The following is a 21,150-nucleotide window of genomic DNA, read 5'->3' as shown; positions in this document are numbered from 1 at the left end:
TGTTTCCATGATGGGAGCATTCTACTTTCTCAAATTGATGGAAACAGTATTAAAGAATAACCCTTCTTACTTAAGAGGGTAGCTTATATGTATCTCATTTTTAGCTTACTGGAATGATCATCAGACACCTTTCTCTCTGCCTGTATCACATATAGAGCAAAGATCCTCATTCCATATCCTCCAGTACTAAAACAATTAAAAGCCAGACTGTAATCTAACAGGTTTTTAGTTGACATCATAAGTCTCCTGAAATATCTATTCCCACCTCACCCCCCCCTTTGGGGGGGGGGTAGGGTACACATTACTGGGTAACCTTGGGCCATTCACACTCTCTCAGCCTCAGAGGATAGTAATGGCAAACCCCCTCTGAAGAACTTTGCAAAGAAAACCCTATGATAAGATTGCCCTAAGAGTTGACTTGAAGGCACGCAGCAAGAAAGAGAAGATAGTCATTTCTTTTTATCGCAGGTTTTATAGGTTACACTAATAATTAAGAGACTTCAATAATAAACAGGAAGTTGTTGTTTGGAGCACAAATAATTTAATATGCCTCTATTACCAGGACATCTGAGAATAAGACACTTGTCAGACTTCTTCATAAGTAACAACAACCATTCTTGGCAAAAAACAAGCCAAACCACATGTGCAACAGAATGGAGTCATGTTGAAATTAATAATGTAGTCCAACAAATCTGGAGGGCAGGTAGGAATAAGTTGCTCTAAGTAAAGCAGTGATGCCGCCTGGGGTTACAATTATGGCTTTCACAATGTATCACAGAATTTTTGTACGTTGGGGTAAGTATCAAATAAGCAGAAATAATCTCTAGTTTTTATGTGGCAGAGGATATTTTTGTTTCTCTTCTTCCTGTTCTGGGATCAGAACAGCTGATTTGGGACCAGCCATATTGGGCTAACGCACACAAGAACATTTTGGCAAAGCAATGTTTCCTGCTTTTGTTCCCCTCAGGGTTTCCAGAGTTTGTTTTGCCAGTTTGATGAAATGACAAAAACTGGAACAGAATTGTCACTAGCCTGGATCACATCAGCATTTGCTGAAACCGAGTCCTGCCTTCATTGCACAGACTGATACCCACTTTCACAAAGCAGCTCACATTGCAGGCCTTTCAGGTGGAAAACACACACACGTCCTGTTTAAAGCAGAAATGGGAAATGATGTTTCTCGGGCAAGGATTTTGCACAGCTGCCTACGTGCCAATCTGCCTGTTTTCTCCCTTACCTCCCCTATTTTTTTGGGGGGGATGGGGATATTCCAGAGAAACTGTAAAAAGCCACAAAACTGCTGTACTACCTTCTTTAATATACAGGGCAGACAAATGAAGCACATGCACTGTTCCAAGCTAGGGAAATTTGATTAGTTCCATTTTCCCACAATTTTTTTATGCACTGGCAGCAACAACATGCTTTTTAACAAATTATTTCAAATTCTGAACTGAAGAAATGGAAAATGGATCAGAGCAGAAATAAACTGATACACCCATATTAACACGAGTTCAAGCACTCTCTCCTATTCAACTGATGTAACATGGGAGAAACTAAGATCACAACAGAAATACCTAAGCCAAAAGAAATGGGAAGAAATAGTGTTCAGCTTTCAAGATTTTCTCTCAACTGAAAATTAAAATCATTGCCCCTTCGCCACTGTAGGTCCAACAATGATCCTGCTAAAGATGCTACTCCATGTGGAGGAACAGGACTTTGTTGGTCGTAACACAAGATCTTATGAATACTATTTTTGGGGAAATTTGTAAAGCTTTGCATTTACCTTTGAAAATGGATCTACATTTCTTTTTTTACATTGCCTTCCTGAGATTTAATTTAAGGCTCTGTTGCTTGCGTTTAATGGTTTTTAAAAATTCAGTTTACATTCATATTACAGCAGAGTAAATCGGTGTGGCAAACGTCCATTAAAAAGCAGTATAAAAATACTTTAATATTAGAGATACAGCTGCTACACCCACTAAAGCTTGTAAAACTTTAACCTGCAATCCCTGCTATCTGACAGAAAAACCATTGGAAATTAAGACCCGGTACAGACAGCCTGAATGGGGTAGGTCTCTGCCGCCCCTTTCCACGCCGGATTGGGCCAGGGCAGCCTCACTGGCAGCCCCTGCAACCGCAATCCGGTGCTTTTCCAAGCCATGGAGAAGCAGCAAAATGCCGCTTCCCCATGGCCTGGAAAAGGGGTGTCCTTAGGGCTGCATGCTTCTGGACACCTCGACAGGTGCAGCCATGGGAGAAAGGGGACACCAGATTGTTCCCATGACGATCTAGTTGCTGCAGGAATGAAGTGCGCACCCAAAAGGAGCTCAATTTCGGAGCTCCTTTCTGTGCTGCAGATAGGGTGCCGCAAGCACCCTCCAGCGGCGTAATGACATTAGATACATGCCGGTCCAAGTGGAGGCGGCACCTGCGGGACGCCATCATCCCACGCTGTGTATGGATGCTGCACCTTCAAAATGGAGCCGTCCATATGAACTAGGGCTGGGGAGCATGCGGTTGCTGTGTGCTCCCCAACCCTAGTTTTGATCCTAGGACGGCGGTTCTGCGCTGTCTGTATTGGGCCAATGTAAGAGTAACCAGGGTGATTACTCTTCTCCCCCACCTGCCCTTAACCCAGTTCCAAGGTCAGCACTTTTACTTTTTACTCAGTGCCACACAGGAAACGTAAAGCCTCCCATTTCTGACTGGTTCTCCCCCAAAACTGGAAAATATTATTTTGTTCGCATACTTGGGCAACATCCTTTAATTGAGTTACAAATATTGAGGTGAAATAGTTTTTCTTTTTTGATTTTCCCATGAAAATCAATAGCAATAAAACAGAGGTTTATTTTTGGAGTTACAGCATACATTATAAACCTGTTTCACTTGTTTAACCAGTCATCTTGCTGCTGTCAACAGTGAACCTATGTGTTATTTCTGTTCTTATGCCTTCAGTATTGCTTAAAATAACATGGGTTGTATTCATACTTAAGTCATATTTACAGGTAAACCCATGGAAAGCAATGGTAACTATGGGCCTGAACAGACAGGCCAAAATAAAGCTGCTTTGGGTCACTTTGGAGGCATGCTGTTTAAATAACACACACATCTTAAGAGGTCAGAAGCTGTGCCAAAGCTGCACTCCAGTCCTTAGGACCAGAACATGGCTTTGGTGCAGCTTCTGGCCTCTTAGGACACATGCGTCATTTAAACAGCATACATCCAAAGTGAACTGAAGCAGTTTTATTTTGGCCTGTCTGTTCGGGCCCTAAGTTTGTCATGGATATAACATTACACTTGCACACAGTAAGATCACTAGCTCATTACTTCCTTATTCATTTGATTTTAAAATGCTCCTAAAGTTACAGCCCTGGTTTCGCTATCTACTTTGTTTCAAAGAAATAGCCTTTCCTAAAACACAACAAAAACAAGAGACCTTCAAGTATAGAGGATTCTGTCAATTCTTTTAACAGCAGATAATGGCAAATGCAAAATGAATTTCCAGCTTGTTCTCTCCAAGTATTCTTTCCACTTCACAACTGTTTATTCTGTGGGACAATTGATTATGGCGTTCGAAGTAGTACATTTTCCCTGTAGAGATCTGTAGAAAACCTTTGTGTTCTTTCTACATTGGTACTTAAAGTGAAAATATAAACATGTGCTTTATGAAACGAACAACTTTTCAGAGCTTGAAAGTGTTACTTGCGCTACCAGCTAGCATTAGGCAAAATTGCTAGTGGATTCCAACTACTGTAGTCCAAAGAAGTAACTTTTCAAAGCTCTCCAGCTATTTGCCCACTACTTCTTCAACCTGATTCTGACATGTTGATTCTCACGAACCCACAAATTACTCTTCCTAATCATGAGACATTGCTTGATAGGAGGATAACTGTTTTGCATCCAGAATTACTCCTTCTAAATGATCTTAACAGGATGAGTAATAACATCTCCATCATTATATATTACTGAGTGGGCAATGTGAGGGTTGAGGACTAATTGACCTGACTCAAAAAAAGAGCCAAGACGGAACAATCTAATCCAATATATGATAAATAATGGAATTACCTTCCTCAGAAGGTCTGGTTGACGCCCTCTCTGCTTTCTTTCTGACAGGTGAAGATATATTTATTTAAGAAAGCTCTTGTTTTTAGTGTATGCGGCAAATAAAAACTTTAATGAGTATAGTGTTTTTATTTTATTGTTTTTAAACATCTTTTAATTCTTCATTTGCCAACCGAAATGCATAATATACTTGTTGCAAGCTTTCAAAGCTCCATGGGCTTCTTCTATAGGCAAGATGTTACAAACCAAACAGGATGGGGGAAAACAATTGGAGATGTTAGATGGTTGCATGTTGTAAAGTTGGGGAGGATATCTTTTGCAGGCAGGCTCGTCTTCCTTCTGGCCATGATAGTTGTAGCTGAACTACATACTGTGTACAGAAGCATTTTGTGTGTTCATATTTATCTTTATGGAAATAATCATCTTTCAAGAATAGAACCCACCATCACCACTAGATAACTCTGGAGAAGGCAAAACAGACAATTTCTTCAAAGAGGTGTGCCTTTAAGACACAATTTCCTACTTCTACAAGCTTCCTGCAGAGGTCCAAACCTCAAAATGAATTCCACCCTCCGTGATCAAGACTATACTTCACAATTCTTCTCTCGTTCTTCCTTTCAACAAAAACCCTTGTTACTTTTGTTAGACTGCATTACACTATGACATTTTCAGGAGGTAATGGAAAACAGACAAACTCTGCTGAACACAAATGTTACACTATGACCAATGGCTGCATCTCACATATGAAAAAGCCCACCCCCTCCACATGTCATTTAAGCACACTAAGCAGGTATCAAGTTCTGTAACTGGGACACAATATAGGTATACCTTATGAACATGTGTGCATGTATATGCCTGTATGAAAATTATAAATGTACAAAGAGGCTTTATAATGCATGAAGAAGCATCCACAATGGATGGAGTTTCATAATTTATTCTGCAATTATTTGGGTTTCACGTTGATATATGCTTGCAGGAAGACTGGGGCTTATCTGGCCACCTAACACTCAGCTGCAGGAGATTGTCTTGGCTACAGTGTGGAGAATACTTAGTCTATTGGTAGTGAAGGATTTCAACATCCATGCCAAGGCTACCTCTCAATACAATAAAATACAATACATGGCAGCCATACCACTTTAATTAATATTCTCTTCAAGAGATTGACAATGACCTGAGGATGTTTGAACTTTTTAAAATTACATTTTCTTGGGTGGGTTACATCACTTCCTTTTGAGGTTTAGGCTTACAGTAGCTTTGCCCTTCACAGGCCTGGAGGACCAATTACAACGGTCAAAGATGCTTCCTGATAACCATCAAGGAATGTGCTGTTGATATGATATGGTTGGTGCTCTTTTCATATCTTTGGTGGATAGAAATGACTCTGGCAGTTGTAAAGACTAGTCCTAGACACCTTTTCCTACTGAATATAAATAAGCTAACTCTCTGATATACTTGGGGCAGAAAGGCCAAAACATGCACAAGGAGAGACACTGCTGAAATCTGACCAGAGACAAGAGTAAGTTTTAGAGCCTTACTCTGAATAATGTGAGACCTGCTGAAAATATTTGCCTAGTGAGAATTGCCTAGTGGTGGTGGTGGGGAGTTGCAAAAACAATATCATTGCCTCTATTACTTCTGCCAATTCTGTTCAGCCTCCACTGTATATAGTGACACTTGGTGAAAATAAACATCAGCCAGACGAAGCCATAAAATCCTGACCCAACACATATGCATTATTTTGATCTTATAGAGGGCATGTGATAGATTCCACTTGGGAAGGTATTTGCATGTAGGAGCTGATAGCCCAAACAATCTTGTTTATCAGCCCCTTTGCTTTCTTACCTTGTTGGCTCGAATCTGCTTGTAAATATCTGTTTGCTGCCGGATTCGGTACTCTAGATCTGAGACATGTGCTTGAAGCCAGTTCCAGTGACTGACAATAGCCGCTCTGTCTGCTGCCCACTGCCATTCTGACCGTCGCCTCCTAGAAAGAAAAAAGCCATGGGTATAAATGAGTGAACACAGGTTCTCCCTATCTGATAGCCACCCATTCTTGCTTCTTGTTTACTAGTACTTTAAGAAGATATCACAAGCCTATGCATCTCTAAACTAACTTCCTCCAACATGGTGCCCTCTAGATGTGTTGGACTGCATCTTGCAGAATCTCCTACACATCTGAAGGACATCATGTTGGAAGAAAAAAGGGATTCAGTATGTCAGTACATTCCTATTTGCTGCATTGTAGGACCCAACCAATGCATCCATGACAAGATTTTGTCTAACTGTCTTTTACAAACCTCTAGCTTCATAGCCTCTGTACCCTGTTTATTCCACCATCTGACTCTTAAAACTTTGCGAGGCTTTTCAACTTCCTATAAATACCCGTATATAACTTCAATCTTCTGTTGGTTTCTGTCAACAGACTTGTGACAACTGTTTGTCCTTGTGCCCTTTCAGCCTTCGCTAATGCAATTTATTTTCTCTAGACTCTTTTATCATCCCTATAGCTCTCCTCCAAAATGGAATGGAAATTCCCAGCAAGGAAATATAGAACACAGGTTGCCAAATAAGGTCTTATAGTACTAAACATAGGGATATGCAAAAACACATGAAAAAGGCCTTGACCTTTGGGGAGGAAGAATAAAGCTGAGCGAAAATTGGTCTTGATGCTTTTTTGCAAATATTTGTTTCTCTCCTGCAAAAAGCAGCAATCTCACCCCACATCACCACTGCTAAAGGAAGTGCTGCAAACCGAACTACAGAGAGGGCGTCTGCAGTGCTCTTCTCCAGCTAACGCAGAACAATGCTTCTGTCCTTACCGAGAACATGGCAATGCCAAAACTGACAAGCCTGCATAATATCCCATCACACTGGCTACACAATCATAATATCCCACCACACTGGCTACACAATCTGTAATAGACTCCAATTATAAAGCTAGTGAGAATGGTTGTAATTTTTGTTAATGGTCCAAAATGGAACTGCTGGAAAAGGTATGAGCCCAGCACAAATGAGTATTTTTGGATATTTTCAGAGAGGGGTGTTTGTGTAGGAGGGAGGGAGGGAGGGAATTCCCTTCATGCAAAAACAAACAAACAAAGCATCTGTTTGAAAATTTGGCCTAGCACAAATTGATAAGTCACGTGCAGTTGATTTTTCACCAGTCCTTAAAATCAAGTCAACAGAACTACTCACAGCACTGTATTGAATACAGAAGTAAGCTTCTTATAAAGTGTCAAAATACAAAGCAGGTGTCAACATGTATTAAGCTTGGTTTTAAGCCAAAACACCAAAAGAAACCAACTTGTCTGAAGCCAGAAACAGTCATTTACAATGCAGATGAAAGCTGTGCATTTTCCATACCCACCCCCACCTGTTTCAAATGCCTTTTCATCCACTCAGCAAGGTAAACTATTTCTTCTGTGAGTGACTTTATTAGATCCCTACACATTCAAATTAGTAGAATCTGCCTGAAGACTGCCCATAAGGGCTGTTCGACAATGGAACACACTCCCTCAGAGAGTGGTGAAGTCTCCTTCCTTGGAGGTCTTTAAACAGAGGCTGGGGGCCATCTCTCGGAGATCTTTGATTGTGATTTCCTGCATAGCAGGGGGTTGGACTGGATGGCCCTTGTGGTCTCTTCCAAGTCTATGATTCTTTCTTTAAGAAGAAAAAGAGCACTGTATGATCAATTTATAGGAAAGTGAATAGGTTACAAAAGCTAAAAAGAAATATATGTATGCTCTGGGGTGAAATATCAAATAATCAAACACTACACAAGAGAGCTAATTTGCTCCCTCACCACTACTTGGGCACATACATATGTTCTGCCTTTGATGCTACAATATGCCAGTAATTCTGAATTCACTGTGAACAGAGGCATCAAAATACCAATGCTTTAAAACAACTCTTTAAACAGAAACTTTAGATTTAAGGATTGCGGGATTTAACTGTCTTTATAAACAAGCCCAAATGAAGTGTGGCATTTGTTTTTATGACAACTGAAAATATTGAGAAGCAGTAACTTTTGGTAGCTCCCACTACAAGTTCACTTTAAGCCAGACTTGGAGACGTTGGGCATCTAGATGTTTCAGGTTTCAACTTTCCACTCTCATAATTGCTTACCTTTTGCCATGCTGCTGGGGCTTTTGGAAACTGGAAATCCAAAAAGTCTGGAGAGCCAAAAGTTCCATATCCCTGCTTTACACCACTGTTCATTCCAAAACACTGTATCAATGTTTTTAACATACTGCCAAATGTATTCTCATTCATTTATTAAGGGATTATTTCTTCTTTATTTAGAAGATCGTTAATAAGTGTTCTATCAAGCCAAGCAGCTGATTTGCCTAAACTGATGATGGCAGCCATCAACTTACATAGCATTTACATTCACCTTACATTTCCAGACCAGATATCTCCACATCTGTTATTCACAGTCTTTTAAAGTGCTGATATCAGGGATCAAAACCATGATTTTATATATGTTATGGATAGAATAGTAATCAATCAGAGCCTCTTTGTTTTAAGTGCTGATAAATTTTCCATACAAACCATGTTAGTTTCAATATATACAAAGAATAAAAATTATACGTGAATCTCAGTTTCAAAAAATAGTCACATGATGCAGAAGTGGCAGTAGTGAAACAGAAGTGAACCCAAATTAAGACAAAAAAAAATTCAAATGATACCAATCAAGAGTTCAAAGTTGAGTTGACACATTATTTGAAAACCGTTCTTCCATATTTGAACTGGTGTAAAATGTAAGCAGTAATCATATTTAATCCCAGGCTGCATTTGCAATGCAGAAATAATCCAGGTGGACATCACTTTAACTGCCATGCCTCAATGCTATGGAATTCTGGGAACTGTAGTTTGTTGTGTCACCAGAATAATCTGACAGAGAAAGTTAAACATCTCACAAAGCTTAATTTCGAGAATCTCATAACACTAAGCACTAAGGGAAGTTAAAATATAATGCAGATGGAAGCCCACTTGGATTTCCCTATAGTGCCTGAACCATTTTCTCCAACTGAGTTTCTCTAGCCTGAAATCTGGAAATAGAAAACAATGACAGAACAGTACAGACGCTGGCCACTGCCGTGGTCTCAAACAGGGCAGCTTTTTGCCGCTCCTTTTTGGAACAGCTTAGGAAGCCTCAAAGCATCTGGAAGGTGTTTTATTTCACCTGCGTGTTTCGAGCCTCAATTCCCAAATGTGGCTTTGCGCAGGTGTAAAGAGCCATATCTGACAGTCACAGAGACAAAGGGCAGAATAATCTTATCAGAAGCATTTCTTCCTACAAAACATGTTTACTATCAATGTTAACTATTTAAATTGGCAAGCACTCTCCATGCAGTCCTAATTCAACACTCTGAAATTGGGATGGGGGCAACCAAGCAAATCTGAACATCTGAAATGGAATGGTGAAAAATAAAACAAGAACGAATTGTGTATTTTGCCACAAGCTTGCTTTATCTTCTTTGGAAGTTCAAGAAGAACATGTTCTTGAGCTAGTCATTCAAATACAATGAAGATAAATACCTTTCCCTTTTTAATACTAGCTCTGAGTCACTACTATCATTCCCAACCCCTTCTTCACATGATGTTTCCAGCATTCCTGAATGGCATCTTCATCACAACCACTTTCCCCACTTGCTGTTTTCCAATAAAATCTTTACCACCAGGTTACACTCCCTAAACATCTTTCCTGCCCCAACTACAGTTCAAGCTACCGGATAATGCAGATTACTCAGAACATTCCCTTGCAGCAGTACATTTCAGAAGTCTTCCACAACCAGACATTGTGTAGACATGTTAGGCAAAAAAAAAATCCCACCATCCTCAGACAGCATGGACACTGTCCATGATTGCTGTGTTACAAGGTATCAGGCTGGGAAAGGAAATTGTAAATACTGTAGTCCTGTGGCTAATAAAAAAGTTATTAACTTTGATAGTTTACTTTAGGGTCGAAAAAAACTGAAGTTTGGTAATAAATAAATAAATAAATCCACTCTTCCCTATCTTCTCCCCCATAGTTAACGTGATTAATAACTTTGCATAATTTACTAAATCTACAGAAACATTTACCAGAAAAGACAAAATAGCACTGTAGACAGTTTGCCTTTCAGATATTTTGGACTATAACTCCCTTAAAATCCAGCCATATGGGCAATGGCTGTGAATTATGGGCATAAACTATTATATCCTGATTGAAAACTTCTCCTAGGGAACATGCATCATTGAAGTAACTAAAAAATAAAATAAAATAAAGTGAAAAAATACATGCAAAAAATTATACATATGTACATACAGATACCTATGACCTTTATTCATATAAAAGAACATTCTATTCGAATCTATTTGATGGCATGTTTTAAAAAAAAATCACACAAGCATTATCTGAAGCATCAAAGGAGTTTCTACTATGATTATATCCAAAAGAGATCCATCTTTTTTGTATGTTTGTCATCTTTTTAAAAGCAACAGTAACATTTTATTCCCTAGCAGAGAGATGAGAATGATATAGTGGTTTGAAAACTGGACCATTAATCTGAAGACCAGGGTTTGAATCCTAGCTCAGACATGAAAAACTACTGATTGACCCTGTGCAAGTCACATTTTTTCAGTCTCAAAGGATTACAATGGCAAACTCTCTTTGAAGAAACTATCCAAGAAAACACCATGATAAGTTCACCTTGGGGTCTCTTTAAGTCGGAAACAACTTGAAGGTACATAACAACAAGCAGAGAGATGTCTCAATTATCAGATAAGGCTCTTTCAGTCACTTAAAGGGTGGGCAGGAGAAAAAAAAAGATTATTTTACATTCTGAGTTCCTGCATAGAAGGGGTTTGGACTGGATGGCCCTTACGGTCTCTTCCAACTTTATGATTTGGAAGGACAAGCCTGTAATCCTAAAAACAATGACCCGGAAGCACATCCCACTAAATTCAGTGGGGATTCATTCAAAATAAAATTGTTTGGGATTAGAAAGTCAAAGTATATAAAATTCATTAGATCTTGTCAAAGAAATCGTACATTTTATTGTCTAGTGCCACTTAGATGTAGGCAAAGCATACTATTGTTGCCCAAATAACCATGTTTAAGTATAAGCAAGGCTAAGTATATGTATTTTACATGCATGTTGTTCAGCAAAGAAGTGTGCAGCTATTAAATATAAATTTGGCACACAAATTTTCACCTGGAGGAAGAATTTCTGCTTAAGAAAGATTTTTGGCTTTTCTTAAGAATGTGTAAACATGAATACATGTATATTATGGTGTTGTGGTGTGCCTTCAAGTCATTTCTGGCTTATGGTAACCCTATGGAGAACCTATCATGAGGTATTCTGGGGTTATGTGTGTGTGTGTGATTCATCCAAGTTGGTTTCCATGATATCCACATACGTTTATGTTTATGTGGGCACACAAATATGTATACATGTATGTATACAATACATATAAACCTAACACTTTACACACATAATAAAACACACCTCCTATCAAATGCATATTTTAACATGAGTGTAATGTGCATCTGCTGCAAAGCAACCACAGTGCCCCACCTTCTGAAAAGGGGAATCAGGATTCCCTCACTTCTTAAGCAGAGAACTCAATTTGCTTTAGCTGTTTGTCTATGTACAGTTCAGATTCAGATAGGTGGCATCACACTCAGGACACGGCCAGATGGCTGAGAACTATCTGTGTCACTGTAAATGAGGCGCCACAATCTACACATGAAGCCATCATTGGTGCCTGCAGGAACTAACATGCTGAGTTCAATAACCTGCATGTGCATGCTCACTACAAGTGAGACTGCTCTCTGCAACCCAAATTTACTGCTCCCTCCCCTCCAGCTCTCTTGCACCACTATCTGGCCAAACCATCATACCAAATTCAGAGAGCTGTTTACACAGCAATGACAGGGTGGGGGTGGGGGGGTGGGATGAGAGGCTACACTCCACTTCCTGCCCTCAATATGACTTGAAAGAGTGTGTCTCTTATGAACAAACTCCTGTGCTTCCTCAGAGTCACGTTGCATTGCCCCACACTTCTGCAACCATGCAAAATAGACCAGTGCTTCTCAAATCACTCTTAAGCTGTGAATGCAGGTGTGCCCTTTCCAAGGGCAAACCAGAAGTCAGTAACAATCAAAATCAACAGAAGGAAGGCAAGATACACATGCCCCTTACCTAATAGCATCTCCACTGTTCATGACCACTGTCCTACCTCCCCACTACTTTCCATTCCCTTCATTCCATTTTAAGAATTGTGTATCACCATTTAAGATGCTCTTCCTTCTACCAGACCCTTACAACAGTCTTTCATTTGCTCCATCACAAGTTGTGGCAACTGTATTTGTGACTTTGTTTTTCAAAGAGATAAATTATAAAAACCAAAGTATAAAATGAAATCTTTGTCAGTCTAATTTTTTTTTTTGGGGGGGGGTTGTGTGTGGGGGTTTTGGTAGCAGTATAAAAAAGATTTCTAGTTGCATGGGTAATTTCCACCAAGGAAGGCAACTAAAAGGCAGCATATTCTATTGAAGGAAATATGCATGTGTAGCGAGAAGATATGTTTTAAAACTGCTGTAACCTAATTACATGTACAGAAAAAAGAGACTATTGGTTTTGTCTAATTAGTCCATGAAAACATTTTCCCCAGAAACCTCAGGCTTTTTTTAAAGAAAGAAGTCACATGACTCGCACCTGCATGGCATCCATTCACCATTAAGGCCTCTGAAGTACTGGGTTTCAATATGCGGGTACTGTGAAGCCTTTCCCTTACTTTCCAAAGAAGAAGTAAAGCAAGCAGAACCAAAACAGGAGCAAGATGTATCCGGAGCTTGCAAAGCTATCCAGCAAACCTGATAAGATCAAAAGGCTGGAATCCCTTGTTATACTTCCAGTACAGACTGCATTCCAAAAGGGAATGTTATTTTCCCCACCTCCAGCCCCAAACAATAAGCTTGTGCGCAGAACACAGAGCAGCCTTTATACAAACAAAGCATGTTAAAGAACAATCTGCGGCCAATCAGGCTTTCTCCTTTGAATTAGGCACAGACAGTGCTGCTTAAAAGAGCTTAGAAAACAGACCACTGCAGGCCAGGAAGACACAGACAAATGCCAGGGACACGCTCAATGCTCCCTGCCCCCCATCACTACTATATCTGTGTACATGCCAAGCCAGCATCACAGGCAGCTTGACTGACAAGGACAACCTCCTGGTAATCTAAGCAGATGGCGCTTGTTGCAAAGAGGGAACTGGGTGCACATGCGCACCAGAGATGGCGACGATTTAGGCCTCTCTCCATAGACCAATGTCGCATCACGGGGAGAGGGAAGAAGGGAGGGGGAATGAGCAGGGAATGCTGGGAAGGTCTCAGCCCTTTATTTATTTACAGAGAGCGGGAGGACAGAGAAAAAGAATAAAAGGAACAACCAAGCGGTGGCGGAGGAGGAAACTGGAATGTTTGAATTCAGCCTGCAAGGGTTATTAATACTGCAGCAGCCACGCAAGCTAAATGGGCCAACATGCACTGCTTCTTTTCTTGAAGGGATGGTGCAGGAGGGAATAGAAGTTATTTCTTTTCTCCCCTCAACTTCCTGAAAACACCCTTAGAAACATTTCTAAACATCAAAAGATAAAAACAGAGCACAAAATAAAAAGACTGAACAACTGCACCAGGAGGCAGGGAGGAGAGAGGAGGAAGCAGAAGCATCTAGCAACCAAGACTACCTCTGAGAGGGAAGCAACCGGAAAGTCATGCATATAGAAACAGAAGACACTCCTTCTTCAGTCTTGACTTGCAAAGGCCCCACCCTGAGGAAAAGATAATACCACTTTTGCAAGCTACAAAAGCTATAGTGCTGGCCATATATTTTTCTCAGAAAACCTTGACATTTAAGGAACCAGAACTATCCTCAAAAATCCTAAATCAAAAATCCTAAACCAAACCAATGCTTCTATTCACTCCCTTATTTACAGAAGTCTTCAATGCTGCCCTGCTTTTCCGGTGGTTGGAGGTTGTTGTTTTTTTAAAAGATAGTTAAGCAAGCTCTCAAATTGTACTTTATAATCAGCATTATTGGCTATGCTACTCTACTTACAGTATATTTCAATCCAACAGTTATGAATACATACATCACAAAGGGCAAAGTCCACTTTATGAAAATAGTACTGCACTGCAGGAAGATGTGTTAACTGCTCCCCATTCATGCTAGATATAAACCCCTATACTATGGGTGGGAAAGCTTTGGTCCTCCAAATGGCCCTTCTACAACCCCAGGATCCTCTACCATTGGCCATGCTGGATGAGAATGACAGGAGTTACAGGCCAAAACATTTGGTGAGCCAGATTCCCACCACTCCAGATTCTAGAAAACAACTTTTCTTCAACCTCTCTCTCTCTTTTGTTCTTTTCCCTACAAAAAATACTAGAAACACCAAACTATTAAAAAGTGTATTGTATTTCAATATATTTTCCCTAACTTTATCCCAGTAGATCTTTAGCCAATGCAAATCATGCATACAACCACCATCTCTAGACCTGTTTGGATTCTGGCATCAACAAAGAAAGTGCTGAAATCACACCAAAGGCCTATCTCATCAAATAGTTTATTTCTTACAGGGGCCACCCAGAGACCTACAATTTATTATCCAAATAATTCAATGGGGAGTTGATTCACGTCACATTTTTCTACCCTTCATGACAAGAGGGGGGATAGGAGAGAAGGCAGTCTCTATTCTCTAATCCCACTATAATCACCAACAGTGCTTCATACCAGATCTGTTGCTAGTCAGTCAACTCAGACCACCTTACTGACAGCCAGTGAGAATGCATCTAAAGTAAGAAGGGCACTGGGTTCTATTTGACCTGGCTTTTTACAGGGGGTCCAGTTCCCCAGCATGTAACAAAACAAGATCAGTCACTTTTTAAAAGAACAGTGGTGTGCCCACAACACAGAAAAGAATAAAGTACGAAAGCTGATTCAGCACTATTAAATCCTACATACAATAGTGCACACAAAAAGAACAGCTTGCCACCAGAGTTTGATGGATCCAATTGATTGTTCTGACAACTGTCTAGAGGATTTTCCAACTGATATCACTGTGAGTTCTAGGGACGCTCTTTTCAGTTCCTGAAATCAAGAGCAACAAAAGAACCCAGAGCCCTCTCTTAAATCTCCTTACCTTCTAGACTGAGCCCATTCTGTTTCCTTAGTTTACTGAGGAACTAGGGACAATGATACAGCTAAAGCAAAAATAGAGAAACACTTAAGACTATACCTGACCTAAGACAGGCTGAGTACAACTTTGATAGAGGTAAAAAGTTCTCATTCCCTAATCCCAATTTTAACTGCAGTGCTGTCCAGCAGGATTGCTCTAAGTGATATATTCTGGCCTACTAAAGGAGGCCAAAGAGGCCTCAAGCCCTTTCCCCACCATGAATTTATTTGTCACACTATAATTAGTGATATAGTCCTGTGTACTCCTGTGACTTCCCCACCTTCAATTGTTGTTCTATCAACCTATCCCTCTGCTCCACTGAAGCCATCTTTAGTGCTCATGAGGTTTTTTTTAGTGTATTGTTCCCTCTCTTGCTCAACAGTCTTCTTTCCTAAACTAGCTGGGATATCCTCGAGAATGGTACTGCTATGCTCAGTTTTATGAGCAGGGCCTCGTTTCATTTGGGACAACCCTATGATGTCCTGAGCTTCTTCCAAGAGGGTAGCTGTTCCATTTTATCAGCTTATTTTCTGTTCTAGTTGGGATGGTGATGATATTGTCCCAAATGGGTACCTCTTTCATGTTAGGATTTAGACACACTATTATTTCTAATCTCTGTTTGGGACCTACCAGAAAGATCCACTGTCAGAACAAGATGGGTTGAAATGATTTCTTGATCAGTTTGGGTGAATATGAACAAGATTCCAGATAATGAGTATGCAGCTACTTGTGAGCTTGACTACTGCACAGCCAAGTTGATTAAGGTCACCCGAAATGTTGTATTTGAATAGGAAATGTGTCTCTAGAGGAAGAAGTAATGTCAGCCAGCCCTACTGTGATTGTTCAGAAGACTGCTACAGAAACACTCTGCATCGTACAGTACAGTGAACCTTTATCCATATGGCATTTCCAACAACAGTTATTACTTAGTTTATAGATTTTAGCTATTTTAATGGTGTATAATTCCATCTATTGACTATCTTTATATAATTTTCTCTGAGATCCTGTGAAGCAGGATTTGTTGGATTTTTCCCATGCATTTGCCCAGTCCTCAAAAGCTATTTCATGTCCTATCTCTTGTGACCATTTAATCATATATGTGGTGACAGTCTCATGTTCAAATTCCCTACTCAGAAATAGTTTATATAGTTTGGAAACTTTCCCTTTATCTTTCTCTTACAATAATTGGTCCAATTCATTTGGTTCTTTTTCAAACCTATTTTCTGTAAATGACTAGGATCAGTATTTTGAGACATGATCAAAACAAAATATAGTGCTAATCCTCCCAAATCACACAGACTAGGGAACAGGAACTCCAACTATTCTGCATTAAAAGTAGTAACCCCAATCTCAGTGTGAGGTGCATCCAGACTTACCTGCATCCTATTACTATTTAGGTGTGCCAAGAACCTTTTTAGCATCTCTCCTATATGAGTCTATCCAGGTGCTTAGGTCAACAAGCCCTTACTGACTGTTGCTTCTTCCATCTGAAGTATGATGACCAGGAACATGAGAATACCTAAGAGACCTTTTCTTCAAATAAAGCCAAGGCTGTGCAATATCATTCCAAGCAGTCTACAGGCTTACCTCCTTCAAACCTACTAGTAGTAGTTTTTAGTAATGCCTTGGGGCTGATTTACACTGGCCTATGGAATTTATTTTGGGATGCCAAGATGATTTTTGGTTGTTTAATTGTTATTCTTGTTTGCACTGGATTACCTGCTTTTAAATTAAGTTGTCTTAAGTAACCCTGAGTATTTTCAGGAAGGATGCATCTAAAGTAGCCCACCCAGTGGTACTCATGCTACCTGTCATTACACTTTTATCTAAGAGGACAGAATTAGCTCTCCAGTACAGAAGCTGTGTCTATGCCCATGACATAACCAGGGTAATTTTTTTTAAAGTTGAAAAATTGTCTATTTTTAAAACATGTTGGTTTGTGACCAACCACAGACATGTAAGACTTAAACATGTTTGGAAGCTATCCCCTGTATTTCCAGGTGAGTGCTGTTGTGTGTGTGGTAAATGACTATTAATGCATGCAGGAAAGGTAGTCTTGACAATCTAAGATATTCCCCATTACAACTCCTATTACTACCATTATAAAACTACAAGTTTTGTGATGAAGCTCTAGACTCTTTATTATTATTATTATTATTATTATTATTATTATTATTATTATTATTATTTATTTCTATAGTGCTGTAAATGTACACAGCACTGTACATACAGATAATCAAGTCAATCAAAATATAAAACCTGCCAATGGCGTACAATCTACAAAATACATATAAACAGTAGGTAGTATTAGTTAAAAAACAGGCAACAATTAAAACTCTTGGCTAAAAATAAGCATTTGAAATTCTATGATAGGACTTTAAAACAAGGGCATAAAAGGGTATCCCCTGTGAACAAGAAAGATGACTTTGCATTAAAAAAAAGTGGCCAGCAAATCCTTATAATTAACTGATAAGACTTATTAAGATGACAGAGGAACACTTGTTCTTGGCCTTTGGCTGTGTCCATGCACTTGAATGGTCATGTACAGCTTCCTGTTGTTATGTGTGATGACTCAAACCTACCACAACCCTATCATGTGCTTTTCTTGGCAAGACTTATTCAGAGGTATGCCACTGCCTTCCTCTAAAGCAGTGGAGGGTAAAGTATGGCCAATGGGCCATATTACCCCCCAGGCCTGTTTTTATGGCTGTCAAGGCCCTCAATGGGTCATGTTTTCCCAGAGAGTATTTGGGACTCTAGGAGTCCAGGAAGGACCAAAACATGATGAAAATTCCACATGCCACCTGGAGGACATTTGGAGACAAAAATGTCTGCTTTTGGCAAGAGCAGGTGTGGTGAGGAGTATGGCTCTCCAAGTTCTCCTGAAAAGCTAACATGCTCCTGAAGCTTTCTATAGTTGACCACCTCTGCCCTACAGGTCAAAACAGTGTGACCCAGTGGGCTTCAATGGCTGAGTGAAAATTCAAACCCTGGTATCCCAACATTTAAATCATTATGCCACACACTGGCTCCAATATCAAAATTTCCACTGTGCCCAAAATTATTAGACATTCTCTATATGCTGAAGTGGGGCTAAAGCACAATTAAGTACAGCCAAGTTTGAAGGGGGGGGGGGATTCCATGTGGACTGTGTAGGCCATTCCTAATGCTCTGAGCTTCAGTCTTGCCCACACCAATCGAGAGTGCATTATACCATCATATTTATTACCTAATTATATTTCTCTAGCTATTATTTCATGAATAACAGTCATACCAGAAAACCTGACAAAGAAATTCTATTTTTCTTTGGTGAAATTTCCACTTTCTAAATTTAAAGTATGAATGCAGAATAATTTAAACATTAAAAAAGAGCAAACACATAGCTTAATGCAGATGGTTGTTGTGTGCCTTCAGGTCATTTCCAATTTATGATGACTCTATTATGGGGTTATCTTGGCAATATTTGTTCAGGGGAGGTTTGCCATGGTCTTCCCCTGAGGCTGAGAGTGTGTGACTTGCTCAAGGTCACCCAGTGGGTTTCATGGCTCAGCAGGGTATCAAACCCTGGTCTCCAAAGCTGTAGTCCAACACTCAAACCACTAAGCCACATTGGCTCTCTACTGCAGATTAGACCCTTTTTTAATCTGACAATTTAGATGGGTCTACTGCAGATTAGACCCATCTAAATTGTCAGAACAAAAAATCTTCTTGGGATCTTTAGACATAATTACAGTGGCTGTCTAGGAATGGACAGCAAATGATAGTGGTTGAAGAAGCACACATTACTAGCCTTCCTGCAACCAAGACCCCTTCAGATGTTTTTGTCTACTACTGCTATCCATGCCAGCCAAAACAGCCAGTGGTTGGGGATGACAGAAATTCTGAACTAAAATATCTGAAGAAACCATTTTAAGATTAGATCTAAGGTTCTCTGAATAACAGGCCAGTATTTCCTTAGTTTTATGTTCTGGAAGTCAACTCACACCCCCTCTTTCAATTTTTAAAGCATCGAACAACACTTCTATCTAGGATCCCAAGTTATAATTAGAACATATATATCCACCTTAGCTACAGCACACTTCGATTTACAGGTGAAAGACACAGTAGTCAAAAATGTTTTGCTACAATAATTCAGTACAGTATTTCTGTTTTGTTAGTAACATACACACTAATATTTGTTAGTCTCTTTAACACACATGTCCCCTATCCAATTAGATGGCCTTGATACTACCTCCAACACACAATGCCACTGACTCTTCTGTAAAGGCAAAACCTTCTCAATACACAGACAAAGATATCCAGACTGGGAGCAGAGCTCATGGGATATGGGGAGAAATAGGGGTCCCTTTCATTCTGCCGAGTGAAAATGTCAGATACCCTTACATATCAGCACCTGACAGTTTTTAACTCCTCCTCCCCGGGCATACCTCACAAAGATTTAATGGGGGATATCAAGTCTGTTTTTAGTAACATGCCTCTGTACACATTACCAAGAAGCAGCCTTGTGCAAATTAAAATATGTGCCATATTCCTCATTGCATGAGCAAATAGCCAGAAAACACTGAGTAGGAGCAACTAGATAATTCACTTGTGTTTTCTGCTGACAACATCTATTTAACCTTCAAACGTCAGAGACTCTGTGTATGTGTGTGCATATGTGTCTGTCTATCCAAACATACTTGGTTACTGCATCCATTTCTAGGAAACTGGAACAAAGGATCCTGAAAACCAGGGTTGGAAAAAGGCATGATTTTTACAAATCAACAACTAAAAAAACCAATCAATTAAACAATTTTTTATGGGTTTAAATGGGAGGAGTGCATTAATTTGTAGGACAGCATCAATACAGGACTAAATCAGAACATTAAGTAGCAAAATGCAGTCCAGATGTTATTGCCACTAGCTTAAATAATAATTGTTCTTTAAAAACATCTTTTAAAGCAAGTTGTTTTGGTTGAATTTGTTAATTGAAATATGTGTTTCTGAATGCAATTTCTTGCAGTGATTACAAGAATGTAACTGGCACTGGATGTTCTAACCATGAACAACTGATAATAACCTGCTAAAGTTAAGTGTTAAATGTTTAAATTCAAATACTGTTGTTCCAGTAATATGGCTGAAATATAGTAATAATAGCCAGATTTTTTTTTTTAAAAAAGAGTAATACTTAACAGTCATTAAAACCTTCTTAAAACACTTTCCTTCCCTCTCTCTGCATGTTGCAACATCACTGCAAATACCACCTGGAAATTCCTCTCAACCCCACATGTGGAAGTCCCAAGAAAATCAAGAGCTATGGCCTAATTGAGTAAGATTGACCTACCATACATGTTATGAAACAGAAAGAATTTTTGCTCTCAAGATTCTCCTAAAATCCTATGGCAGTACAAAGGAGGGGGAGGATATTAATTAAATGACACAACCAGCACCAACACTACCACATAATGAATTGAAAATAATTCACATTAGACCTTTGTTTAAGAGGTCGGTGCCCTCTTACCAGTATGGAGGAAAGGAAGTCCCACCAGAAAAAAACTAAAATAGGAGTGCAGTGAAAAGAGAGGTGAGGAATACAAACCACACAACAATTTTAAAAGTATAATACAGATAGATATGCTTTGCTAACCACATGTTTTCTCTACAGCCAACAACCAGGGGATAGATAAGACATCAGAACTGTCTGCGAGGGAAGTAGCGGCATGGCACTGTGACACACTGAGGACAAAAGAACATCTAACCTCAAAAAATACAGGAAACAAAACAACCTTTTCACACAGAGGTGGAATGACATGGTAAATGTGAGGGCAAGCTGACCACTATTCCCACACCGGGAGTACACTGGCTCATTCTAAATATGTTCTT

General features: G+C 39.6%; 1 protein-coding gene across 6 annotated transcripts in view; it reads right to left on the bottom strand.

Annotated features, from left to right (window-relative positions):
- KANSL1 (KAT8 regulatory NSL complex subunit 1) overlaps positions 1-21,150 on the bottom strand; it is a 173,330-nt gene that overhangs the window by 40,383 nt on the left and 111,797 nt on the right. For all 6 annotated transcript variants that reach the window (XR_016281887.1, XR_016281888.1, XM_089531942.1 and 3 more), the window contains one exon: positions 5,905-6,046. Coding sequence is in view for 4 of the 6 variants with exons in the window: in XM_089531942.1 (XP_089388068.1) it covers positions 5,905-6,046 (142 nt within the window). In the remaining 2 variants the exon portion in view is untranslated. The remainder of the gene's footprint in view (positions 1-5,904; positions 6,047-21,150) is intronic.

Source organism: Sceloporus occidentalis, unplaced genomic scaffold (genome assembly GCF_023333645.1).
Source record: "Sceloporus occidentalis isolate IW3139 unplaced genomic scaffold, rSceOcc1.0.p SCAF_7, whole genome shotgun sequence".
Taxonomy (NCBI): domain Eukaryota; kingdom Metazoa; phylum Chordata; class Lepidosauria; order Squamata; family Phrynosomatidae; genus Sceloporus; species Sceloporus occidentalis.
This window is presented reverse-complemented; position numbering and strand designations above follow the sequence as displayed.